The sequence below is a fragment of the Staurois parvus genome, unplaced genomic scaffold (genome assembly GCF_062004578.1).
Source record: "Staurois parvus isolate SC_StPar_1 unplaced genomic scaffold, SC_StPar_1.0 ptg003139l, whole genome shotgun sequence".
Taxonomy (NCBI): domain Eukaryota; kingdom Metazoa; phylum Chordata; class Amphibia; order Anura; family Ranidae; genus Staurois; species Staurois parvus.
The window spans coordinates 12,501-25,484 of NW_028320935.1; the positions used below are offsets into that span (position 1 = coordinate 12,501).

Consider the following 12,984-nt stretch of genomic DNA (forward strand, 5'->3'; position numbering starts at 1 on the left):
TCTCCCGTTCCACCCCATCCCTAAGGTGCTCTATTGGATGGAGATCTGGTGACTGTGGAGGCCATTGGAGTCCAGTGACCTCATTGTCATGTTCCAGAAACCAGTTGGAGATGATGTGAGATTTGTGACACGGTGCATTATCCTGCTGGAAGGAGCCATCAGAAGATGGGGACACTGGAGTCATGTAGGGATGGAAATGGTCAGCAACAATACTCAGGTAGGCTGTTGCATTTAATCCATTCCCACTGGTGCCACTCGACCCTTTAAAAGTCTCAGACGCCGGGAGGCGGGGCGTGGTTTAGGGATCATGTGACCGTCGTGATGCGTCGTCACGGCGGTCACATGATAGGGAAAGGTCCCGATCAAAATAGCAGACCGGGACCTTTCCATGAGTACAGGACATGCGTGCTGGGAGCGCGCAGGGTGTGCGCTCTCAGCACATATGTTTATTCTTACATGAACGCAAATGTGCGGCCACTCAGCGTCTAGGCCCAGATGCCAGGAGGCCGCACATTTGTGTGTGGTCGGCGTAAAGGGGTTAAACAATGCTTAGATGGTACTAAGGGGCCCAGTGTGTGCCAAAAAAATCTCCCCCCACACCATGACACCACCACCAGCCTGACCTGCTGATACAAGGCAGGATGGATCCATGCTTTCATGTTGTCTACACCAAATTCTGACCCTACCATCTGAATGTTGCAGCTGAAATCCAGACTCATCAGACCAGGCAACGTTTTTCCAATCTTCTATTGTCCAATTTTGGTGATCCTGTGTGAATTGTAGCCTCTGTTTCCTGTTCTTAGCTGACAGGAGTGGCACCCAGTGTGGTCTTAGCTGACAGGAGTGGCATCCGGTGTGGTCTTATCTGACAGGAGTGGCACCCAGTGTGGTCTTAGCTGACAGGAGTGGCTTCCGGTGTGGTCTTAGCTGACAGGAGTGGCTTCCGGTGTGGTCTTAGCTGACAGGAGTGGCACCCGGTGTGGTCTTCTGCTGCTGTAGCTCATCTACTTCAAGATTGGACGCGTTGTGCGTTCAGAGATGGTATTCTGCATACCTTGGTTGTAACGAGTGGTTGAGTTACTGTTGCCTTTCTATCATCAGTCTGCCCATTCTCCTCTGACCTCTGACCTCAACAAGGCATTTTCCTCCACACAACTGCCACTCACTGGATATTTTCTCTATTTCAGACCATTCTCTGTAAACCCTAGAGATGGTTGTGCGTGAAAATCCCAGTAGATCAGCAGTTTTTGAAATCCTCAGACCATCCCGTCTGGCACCAACAACCATGCCACGTTCAAAGTCCCTTAAATCTCCTTTCTTCCCCATTCTTATGCTCGTTTTGAACTTCAGCAAGTCGTCTTCACCACGTCTTGATGCCTAAATGCATTGGGTTGCTGCCATGTGATTGGCTGATTAGCAATTCGTGTTACCAAGCCATTGAACAGGTGGACCTAATAAAGTGGCCGGTGAGCGTTCATTGGTAGTTGTCCCAAAGTGACCCGTGTTGACTACGGTGAAATGTCAATAGGGTATGGATACGCTGAGAACCGTACAGACTACAGTAGAGAGTCACAATTACTGGATAAAGGTACGTTAGCCAAACTTGTGGGCGATTCGCTAAGGTGTCCATATGTCTACAAACAGAGAGGAGAAAAGAATAAAGGAAGATCAGAGGGTGTCGGAGGGGAAAAGGGGTTGAGTTTCTGGGGGTTCATTGGGTAGCCGCGTAAAAAAAAAAAAAAGATTTGCTCTTAAGGGGCCAAGAATCATTAGTTGTGGAGCACCTATGAGTAAAGCTTCAAAGTGAAGGGGGAGATAGTGGTCCACCCGTGGCTGCCAAACTCTCGTGTATTTTGCGACTCTGTCATGCAATATTGCCTCAATTTTGGTGTAGATCATGGCTGCCATCACCCTATTCTTGGTTTCTATCACAGTAAGAGGGATTTCCACGCTTTTTCTATAGTTTGTTTGGCTGTTGTAGTTACTTAAAGTAGGCTGTCAAAATAGTTTGCGGTCGTTGATGCAATAGAGCCATTAGCGGGTCAGGGTCGAGATCAGTGTTGACAAAATCGACCAAATGTCTGTCCAAAACGTGCGAACAACGGGGCAAAGCCACCAAATATGGTGGTGTGTGCCGAAGCCCCCGCAGTTGCAGAAGCATGATGACGGGTAGGAAGGGACATATTTGGATATTCTGCAAGGGACAAAATACCATCGAGTCAAAACTGTGTAGTTTGCCTCCAGGACAACAGTGTTTTGGGTTTGAAGATTTGATATTTGACCATATTGTAGCCCAGTCCGCTGGTGTCAGTGTGGTTCTGTGGTCAGTTTTCCATATATGCACATAACCTGGGGGGTTGCAACCAGGTTTTCATAAGAGTTGATACAGACAGTGATGGACCACCGGGCATCCCGACTGGGAGCCTCCGCCAACCAGTGCCTCCTGCCCTCCAAACCCTTCCAGCAGACAGACAATATCAATCTTTACCCAAGCATCATACACAGACAAGATGTTGAGGAATAACTGTTTTTTAAAACCCAGACACATACTCTATACCCCCAGGAGGACATTTTCCTCTTGGGGATATTAACATAAATGAGATAAGATGTACAACTAGTAAAAACATGACAATGAAACCTTTAAACATGCATCTAATTAACAGCCAGACACCTCCACAAGTCTTCTCAGTCTGCCTAGTAGTCCCAGGAATTCCCCACCCCGCCTCCCTTGTCTATGTGCTGAAAACATGTCCATAATAAGTCTTGATTAGCCAGGCCGTGCCCACCAGGATGCCCAGCACATCCCCGGATACAAGACACCACTCGTTTCTAAATGTCCCACCCCAGATCCAGCTTGGATCACCAAGTGGCACATCTTCGGTGGAAATTAAATAACAAGTTAATGATATAAAGTTGGTAGTAGCCAGGGCAAAATGGGCAAATCCTGCATTATGCAGCTCTCGAGGACCAGTCGGGGCAAGAAAATAAGAAATATACCCAAGAAGAGTTCCATATCCCCGACTGGTGAAAGTGCATCTCTACGTCCTACACAATGTTCCCGAAGACGTACCACTCTTCTGGGGACTTCCTGGCCACATAATCCCATAGACACTCCCGGCCAGTCCAAGGGTTTCAGGACCTGGTTCTTCTCCGTGCTGTGACTGGGAGAAGCAAAATCCCGGTCTCCTCATTGGGCCATAATCAGTGGGTAGAAGGCTAGCCCAGACTCTCCTCCAAAAGCCCCTGTCCCGGTTGGGTCTGTCACACAGGGTAGAGATAATCCCTAGAACAGAAGCGTTCAAAAGACGTTATTGTATCTAGGGCATGGCCCACTCTATAGTTTGGAGCAGGGTTTTTTTTCTCAGAGAATAGGTGCAGGTACCCCCCCCCCCCCTTCCAAGTCACCCCCTTGTCTCCACGCCCTACCCACTTCCAAGCTCCATCCTTTGGTCCCACCCCCTGTTCACCTCTCTGTTAGAGAATACAGGATCAATTTATGGCGATAAGTAATTTGTATGGAATTTGTCAATGATAACAAGAAAAGCAGTACAATAGATCCCAACTCCCCAGCAACACTAGACCCTTCTCAAGAAAATACCCCCCCAAAGCAGCAGTATATTTCCCACAACAAAATACCCCCCAGTAACAATAGCTCCACCTCAGCAACAATAGAACCTGTCCAGCAACAATCAATCTCCCAGCAGCCAGTATCAGTAGGCCCCCAGAACTCAGCCACTATAGACCCCTCTCTCAACAGTAGATCCCTCCCATCAATAACTGACTCCCCAGCAACAATAGATCTCCCCAGCAACAACAAACCCACCACACAAATAGATCCCCATTGCAATAATGGATCCCTCACAACAAAATACCCCCAGGAACAATAGATCCACCCCAGCAACAATAGACCCACTCCAGCAAAAATAGATCTTCCAACATTCAGTATCAATAGACCTACCATAACCTAGCAACTATAGACCCTCCCTCAACAGCAACCTACAACCCCCTCAGATCCCACAACGGCAACCTGTCCAGCAGCGGCTCCTCCAGATGGTGCCAGGAGCAGTAGCTGAGCCTGTGTCCCATCTCCACCAGGATCTCTGGCGGCAGCTGCAACAAAGAGCAGGGGGCTCCTCCACCTTGACCTCCTCCTCCTCTTCCTCCTCTTCCACAGGCCCTCCGCTGGCACCTCCTGGCCTCACCCACCCTGCACAATCTGGTGCACACCAACAGTGGGCCCCAGGCCTCCTGGGATCCGCCCACCACTCCGACCTACTTTACTGCCAGTCCCCTGGCCCCTACTTGTGTGTCGACATGGCTGGCCCCCCCCAATGGCAGCCCTGCTGCTCACACCCAGGGTGTCCCTTCTGCTTAGGGGCAGTGCGCGCCCCCCCATAAAATGCCACCCAAGGCAAACGCCTTGTCTCGCGGAAAATACGCCCCTGCCTTCCAGCACATACATTCAGTGCCAGATGTGCCAGAACTGCGGTTCCCCACTGTCCCACTGAAACAAAGAGCTGGTTTGGAGCATAAAAATGTTTTTGAATTTGGCAGGCCGTGAGCTTCTTGGAGAGCTTGAGAGGTTCTAAATGCCCTCTTGGTAGTCAAATGGCAAAACCATATCAAGTTTGCAGACACCCAGGGTTACAAAGAAGAAGGAGAAGTGAAAGCAGGATAGAAAGATGGGTTTTTAAGAGAGGATAGTAAGGGAGGATGTCATCTAAATATCTAGAAGAAATTAAACGCACTCCAGATCTTCTAGGGAAGAGGTGTAAGAGGCGGTGTGGTGGGTGGTAGAAGTCTCAGCATTCGTAGTACATCTTCCTTCCTTCATTGAAGATCGGATCCTCTAGGGAAGAGGCGGTGTGGTGGGTGGTAGAAGTCTCAGCATTCGTAGTACATCTCCCTTCGTTCACTGTAGATCGGATCCTCTAGGGCAGTGGTGGGCAACCTTTTTTTTCAACTGAGCCAAATCTCGCCAAAACCACAATTGAAATTTATTTTGAGAGCCACATTTTTAAAACTGAAAATACATCTCCCATATAGTAATTCATCCCCCATAGTAATTCATCCCCCATAGAGTAATTCATCCCCCATATAGTAATTCATCCCCCATAGTAATTCATCCCCCATATAGCAATTCATCCCCCATATAGCAATTCATCCCCCATAGCAATTCATCCCCCATATAGTAATTCATCCCCCATAGTAATTCATCCCCCATATAGTAATTCATCCCCCATATAGTAATTCATCCCCCATATAGTAATTCATCCCCCCTATAGTAATTCATCCCCCATAGTAATTCATCCCCCATAGTAATTCATCCCCCCATAGTAATTCATCCCCCCCATAGTAATTCATCCCCCATATAGTAATTCATCCCCCATAGTAATTCATCCCCCATATAGTAATTCATCCCCCATAGTAATTCATCCCCCATATAGTAATTCATCCCCCATATAGTAATTCATCCCCCATATAGTAATTCATCCCCCATAGTAATTCATCTCCCATATAGTAATTCATCTCCCATATAGTAATTCATCCCCCATATAGTAAGTCCCCCCCCATATAGTAAGTCCCCCCATATAGTAAGTCCCCCATATAGTAAGTCCCCCCCATATAGTAATTCATCCCCCATATAGTAAGTCCCCCCCCATATAGTAATTCATCCCCCATATAGTAAGTCCCCCCCCATATAGTAAGTCCCCCATATAGAAATTCATCCCCCATATAGTAAGTCCCCCCTGTGTCAATTCACTTACCTTTGCTCCGCGCGTTCCTCTCGTCGTGCTTCCCGCGCCGTTCTGGTCTTCAGGGCGGACTGTGAGAGGAGAGGAGTTCGTCACGCTGCCCCGCCTACATCCTGGCTGCCCCGCCTACATCCTGACAGCTGCAGAGTCCTGACTTTTGGGGCGGCCGCCCGAGAGGAGGGAGGGGAGGGGAGGGGAGCGGGCGCCCGGCACACAGAAGAGCCGCATTTAAGCTTGTAAAGAGCCGCATGTGGCTCGCGAGCCGCGGCTTGCCGACCACTGCTCTAGGGAAGAGGCGGTGTGGTGAGTGATAGAAGTCTCAGCATTCGTAGTACATCTTCCTTCCTTCACTGAAGATCAGATCTTCTAGGGAAGAGGCGGTGTGGTGGGTGGTAGAAGTCTCAGCATTCGTAGTACATCTTCCTTCCTTCATTGAAGATCGGATCCTCTAGGGAAGAGGCGGTGTGGTGGGTGGTAGAAGTCTCAGCATTCGTAGTACATCTCCCTTCGTTCACTGTAGATCGGATCCTCTAGGGCAGTGGTGGGCAACCTTTTTTTTCAACTGAGCCAAATCTCGCCAAAACCACGATTGAAATTTATTTTGAGAGCCACATTTTTAAAACTGAAAATACATCTCCCATATAGTAATTCATCCCCCATAGTAATTCATCCCCCATAGAGTAATTCATCCCCCATAGAGTAATTCATCCCCCATATAGTAATTCATCCCCCATAGTAATTCATCCCCCATATAGCAATTCATCCCCCATAGTAATTCATCCCCCATATAGTAATTCATCCCCCATATAGTAATTCATCCCCCATATAGTAATTCATCCCCCCTATAGTAATTCATCCCCCATAGTAATTCATCCCCCATAGTAATTCATCCCCCCATAGTAATTCATCCCCCCCATAGTAATTCATCCCCCATATAGTAATTCATCCCCCATAGTAATTCATCCCCCATATAGTAATTCATCCCCCATAGTAATTCATCCCCCATATAGTAATTCATCCCCCATATAGTAATTCATCCCCCATATAGTAATTCATCCCCCATAGTAATTCATCTCCCATATAGTAATTCATCTCCCATATAGTAATTCATCCCCCATATAGTAAGTCCCCCCCTATATAGTAAGTCCCCCCCATATAGTAAGTCCCCCCATATAGTAAGTCCCCCATATAGTAAGTCCCCCCCCATATAGTAAGTCCCCCCCCATATAGTAATTCATCCCCCATATAGTAAGTCCCCCCCCATATAGTAATTCATCCCCCATATAGTAAGTCCCCCCCCATATAGTAAGTCCCCCATATAGAAATTCATCCCCCATATAGTAAGTCCCCCCTGTGTCAATTCACTTACCTTTGCTCCGCGCGTTCCTCTCGTCGTGCTTCCCGCACCGTTCTGGTCTTCAGGGCGGACTGTGAGAGGAGAGGAGTTCGTCACGCTGCCCCGCCTACATCCTGGCTGCCCCGCCTACATCCTGACAGCTGCAGAGTCCTGACTTTTTGGGGCGGCCGCCCGAGAGGAGGGAGGGGAGGGGAGGGGAGCGGGCGCCCGGCACACAGAAGAGCCGCATTTAAGCTTGTAAAGAGCCGCATGTGGCTCGCGAGCCGCGGCTTGCCGACCACTGCTCTAGGGAAGAGGCGGTGTGGTGAGTGATAGAAGTCTCAGCATTCGTAGTACATCTTCCTTCCTTCACTGAAGATCGGATCCTATAGGGAAGAGGCGGTGTGGTGGGTGGTAGAAGTCTCAGCATTCGTAGTACATCTTCCTTCCTTCATTGAAGATCGGATCCTCTAGGGAAGAGGCGGTGTGGTGGGTGGTAGAAGTCTCAGCGTTCGCAGTACATCTTCCTTCCTTCACTGAAGATCGGATCCTCTAGGGAAGAGGCGGTGTGGTGGGTGGTAGAAGTCTCAGCGTTCGCAGTACATCTTCCTTCCTTCACTGAAGATCGGATCCTATAGGGAAGAGGCGGTGTGGTGGGTGGTAGAAGTCTCAGCATTCGTAGTACATCTTCCTTCCTTCATTGAAGATCGGATCCTCTAGGGAAGAGGTGGGGTGGTGAGTGGTAGAAGTCTCAGCATTTGTAGTACATCTTCCTTCCTTCACTGAAGATCGGATCCTCTAGGGAAGAGGCGGTGTGGTGGGTGGTAGAAGTCTCAGCATTCATAGTACATCTTCCTTCCTTCACTGAAGATCGGATCCTCTAGGGAAGAGGTGGGGTGGTGAGTGGTAGAAGTCTCAGCATTTGTAGTACATCTTCCTTCCTCTGGAGAGGGGGTGGAAGTAGATGAGTTTCCCAGAACAAATGTGTAAGGTTAATTCCTTCACAGAAGGTGAAATTATCCCCGTAATTGTTCCGTGTATTCACAAGAAGGATACACAGAGATATTAAATAAATTCAGATGCAGATTCACTAAAATGATTCTCTAACTTTCCAGCCGCAACATCGGATAGGAGTGGCCATTGGAGACCAAATCCTGGATCTGAGCGTCATCAGACATCTCTTCAATGGGCCGTTCTTGTCAGCACACCGGGCCGTATTTAATGAGGTACAGTACAAAAAGTTGGGCTGTTTCTGGAATAGGAACGCTCGCCATGAGTCTGAGACTCATTCAGCCAGGAAACAATGGACAGATGTCATCTACTAAGATTGACCACACAACAGATCAGCCATCATCAACCAGGGTTTCTAAAGGGTTCCTCCAGGGGTTTTTGGGGGGTTTCTTGAGCAGCTTCTGCCTCTCAGATGATGAACCATGGACACTAATGTTCTTTTTAGCAAGGTGGGACTTTTTCAATAACCACAACTCTAAGGGGCATCCTATTCGGTGACCACCACACGAAAGTCCCCTTAGAAGTACACAATAGATCAGCTATCATCAACCAGGGTTTCTCTAGAGTTCCTACAGGGGTTTTTGGGGGTTCCTTGAGTATCTTCTGCCTCTCAGATGATGAACCATGGACACTAATGTTCTTTTTTGCAAGGTGGGACTCTTCCAATAACCACAAATCTAAGGGGCATCCTATTCGGTGACCACCACACGAATGTCCCCTTAGAGGTAGATGTAGTAATTATTATCGGGGGTTCCTTGAGCAAGGAAAGTCATTGCATTAGGCTCCTCTGGGATAGAGAGGTTTGAGAAAGCCTGCATCAGATAGGTTTTCCTTGGATCTGATCTCCTGCATCAGCAAAATTTCCCAGAAACGTGAGATCAACCTGAACAGTCCATCAAGATTGGCCCAAACTCCACATCCTTGTTGGTAAATTTTGCTGATCTAACAGACCGTATGTGAGGAAAGTCTTGTGTGACCAGTTACAGATGGGAGATACTGATGTCCAGTGCCTGTCCCTGTTTTCAAATCTTTGTCTCGAAGCAGTTCCTGCTTTTCAGCAATTCTCCGTAGTGTAGCCCCTTTGCCCTAAACAGGGGGCTACTATGGTAACCCCTAAATGCCACGCCTCCAGTCCCTTTAAGAGGTTTCTGATGCCAGGAGATGGCGAAGGGTTCATGGTCATGGTGCACGCTGGGGGTTATAAATATTTGGTACAGGACCAGGGACAGCCTAACCATTTTGCACTGCCCGAAGGCCCGGGGTCAGTAGGGGGCCCCATGAGATGCCCATGGTACCTTTTTCATAGGCTTTTTTGAGTTTGGGCAAGGACACAGGGGCCCCATGATCCCCTATTGCCCGGGGGCCCCATGAGTTGTCAGTCCACCCCTGGACAGGGCACGTGCTCGCTCTCTCCCCCTGGGCTGAGGTCTGGGGAGGTGCTGCTGGATGGAGCTCAGCTGTAAGGCCCAGCAGCCTAGTTTGGGGTCCAATGTGTGCCAAAGTGGTCCTGAAGCTGTCCTGCCTGGTCTTCAGGTCCTGTAGAGAACTCCTCAGACGCGTGTCGTCCTTTTCAGGGTTTAATCATAGCGGCCGCTATTATTAAGGTCTGAAAAGGAAGAAACGTGTCTGAGAAGTTCTCTATAGGGGAAGAACAGGAGCTGAAGCCATCTTTTGCTCATCTCATTCACATTTATGCAACAGGGAGCCAGTGCCTGTGTGCAGATGACCTCCATTTTGTTGAAGTCTACTAGAGCCTGACGAGCCGATCCTGTCTGTCTTCCACCAGTCTGTTCACATGCCGATCCAACTGACACAGATTTGGGGGGAGTCGCACTATTCCCTTTCTTTTGATGATTTTTGCTGCATTCCAGAAAACAATACAGCATGTTCTACTGTTGTTGACTGGAACGAACTGCACTGGTGTGAACAAGGACCATTGGAATACATGGAAAACACTGTTCATGCGTTTTTGAGGTAGCTTAAAAATGCACTGGACTGCATCTGTTGTGAACTAGCCCTCAAGGCACTGATACCAATGCTTTTTAGATCTGCAGTTGACCACTGACCACCATACAGGGGGCGCTTTACCCTCAGTAGGAAGAATGTCCCTTACGTTGGTGGTCAGTGAGAAGAATGTCCCTTACGTTGGTGGTCAGTGAGAAGAATGTCCCTTACGTTGGTGGTCAGTGGGAAGAATGTCCCTTACATTGGTGGTCAGTGGGGAGAATGTCCCTTACATTGGGGGTCAGTGGGAAGAATGTCCCTTACATTGGTGATCAGTGGGAAGAATGTCCCTTACATTGGTGGTCAGTGGGAAGAATGTCCCTTACATTGGTGGTCAGTGGGAAGAATGTCCCTTACATTGGTGATCAGTGGGAAGAATGTCCCTTACATTGAGGGTCAGTGGGAAGAATGTCCCTTACATTGGTGATCAGTGGGAAGAATGTCCCTTACATTGGTGGTCAGTGGGAAGAATGTCCCTTACATTGGGGGTCAGTGGGAAGAATGTCCCTTACATTGGTGATCAGTGGGAAGAATGTCCCTTACATTGGTGGTCAGTGGGAAGAATGTCCCTTACATTGGTGATCAGTGGGAAGAACGTCCCTTACATTGGGGGTCAGTGGGAAGAATGTCTCTTACATTGGTGGTCAGTGGGAAGAACGTCCCTTACATTGGAGGTCAGTGGGAAGAATGTCCCTTACATTGGTGGTCAGTGGGAAGAATGTCCCTTACGTTGGTGGTCAGTGGGAAGAATGTCCCTTACATTGGGGGTCAGTGGGAAGAATGTCCCTTACATTGGTGGTCAGTAGGAAGAATGTCCCTTACATTGGGGGTCAGTGGGAAGAACGTCCCTTACATTGGAGGTCAGTGGGAAGAATGTCCCTTACATTGGGGGTCAGTGGGAAGAATGTCCCTTACATTGGTGATCAGTGGGAAGAATGTCCCTTACATTGGTGGTCAGTTGGAAGAATGTCCCTTACATTGGTGGTCAGTTGGAAGAATGTCCCTTACATTGGAGGTCAGTGGGAAGAATTCCCCCCTCACAGATAATGAAATGGATCAATGGTGTCAGTGGGAACCTGAGAGGCAGAACTTGCTCATGGAACCCCTACAACCCCTGGAGGAACCCTAGACTTCCATGGAATCCTGGCTGAGAAACCCCGTTACAAGGAGTCTCGTTGTTAGAAGAAACTTGTTGTGATCTGCATACAGGAATTTAGTGAATATTTCCTGGAGCTGATTGGTGTCCTATGAGAAATAATATTTTATTGCTTGTTTACAGCCGACTCTGAATAGTTTTATGTCTCTGGGGCACAACGCATGGAAGGAAGCCCGGCAAGTTCTTCAGAAACTCCTGTCGGCATCCGAACCGACACTCAGGGACAACCCGGATCTGCGTGGCAGGTGAGAGGCCGGCGCTTTGCGCATGCCGAGCCCCGAACGCTTCATCTGTGTGTACAATGTACTGACGGTCCCCGAGGACCTGCGTTTACTCAGCGCTCGGGGTCAGTCACCTCAATTACTTCTCTGGCAGCCTCCTCCTTGCCTTCTCCTTCACCAGGAGATCCCCCGGGAGGCGCCGGTGTCACCTGATCTATGATTGAATAAACTGAAGTCTTTATTCTGGAACGATCTCACAAGAATCCCTTCATAGAGTGGCTTCAGCCTCTCCGTACAGCGAGAATCGGGGACAAGGGATCTCTCACTCGTCTGCTGTGTGTGGCTGCAGCAGAAATATCATCTAACTCTAATACAGGGTGATTGGTACATTACAAGAGAAGGGGGGGATCGCATCCCGGGGGGGCATTCTGTCATCAGAAGAGTAGCCCCCCCGCCACGTCCCACCAAGAACTGAGTCCATCCTACAAAGATTGGGGGGGGGGGGTGCCACACTCGGGTGGAAAAGCCAATACACAAGTGAAACTCGAAAAATGAGAATAAGGTGCATTCATTCATTTATTTCAGTGCAGCAACTTAAAAGGTGAAACTAATATATGAGACTCATTACATGCAAAGCAAGATAGTTCCAGCCGTGATTTGTCATCATTGTGATGATTATGGCTTACAGCTCATGAAAACCCCAAATCCACAATCTCAGAAAATGAGAATCTTGTGAAAAGGTGGAATAATCTCGGCTCAAAGTGTCCCACTCTAATCAGCTCATTCAGCCATAACACCTGCAAAGGGTTCCTGAGCCTTTAAATGGTCTCTCAGTCTGGTTCAGTAGGAATCACAATCATGGGAAAGACTGCTGACCTGACACCATCACTGACACCCTCCATAAGGAGGGAAAGCCTCAAAAGGGAATTGCAGAAGAAGTTGGATGTTCCCAAAGTGCCGTATCAAAGCACATTAATAGAAAGTTATGTGGAAGGGAAAAGTGTGGAAGAAAAAGGTGCACAAGCAGCAGGGATGACCGCAGCCTGGAGAGGATTGTCAGGAAAAGGCCATTGAAATGTGTTGGGGACTTTCACAAGGAGTGGACTGAGGCTGGAGTCAGTGCATCAAGAGCCACCACACACAGACGGATCCTGGACATGGGCTTCAAATGTCGTATTCCTCTTGTCAAGCCGCTCCTGAACAACAAACAACGTCAGAAGCGTCTTACCTGGGCTAAAGATAAACAGACCTGATCTGGTGCTCAGTGGTCCAAAGTCCTCTTTTCTGAGGAGAGCAACTTTTGCATCTCATTTGGAAACCAAGGACCCCGAGTATGGAGGAAGAATGGAGAGGCCCAAGGACCCCGAGTATGGAGGAAGAATGGAGAGGCCCAAGGACCCCGAGTATGGAGGAAGAATGGAGAGGCCCAAGAACCCCGAGTATGGAGGAAGAATGGAGAGGCCCAAGGACCCCGAGTATGGAGGAAGAATGGAGAGGCCC

General features: G+C 48.7%; 1 protein-coding gene across 1 annotated transcript in view; it reads left to right on the top strand.

Moving 5' to 3' along the window:
• Nucleotides 1–8,186: 8,186 nt before the first annotated feature.
• The window catches only part of LOC149428555 (fumarylacetoacetase-like), a gene marked incomplete at its 5' end in the record, with an annotated part of 46,407 nt that continues 41,609 nt past the window's right edge, over nucleotides 8,187–12,984 (top strand). Inside the window, 2 exons of the mRNA XM_089667268.1 lie at nucleotides 8,187–8,318; nucleotides 11,387–11,508. Coding sequence (XP_089523394.1) covers nucleotides 8,187–8,318; nucleotides 11,387–11,508 — 254 coding nt within the window. The remainder of the gene's footprint in view (nucleotides 8,319–11,386; nucleotides 11,509–12,984) is intronic.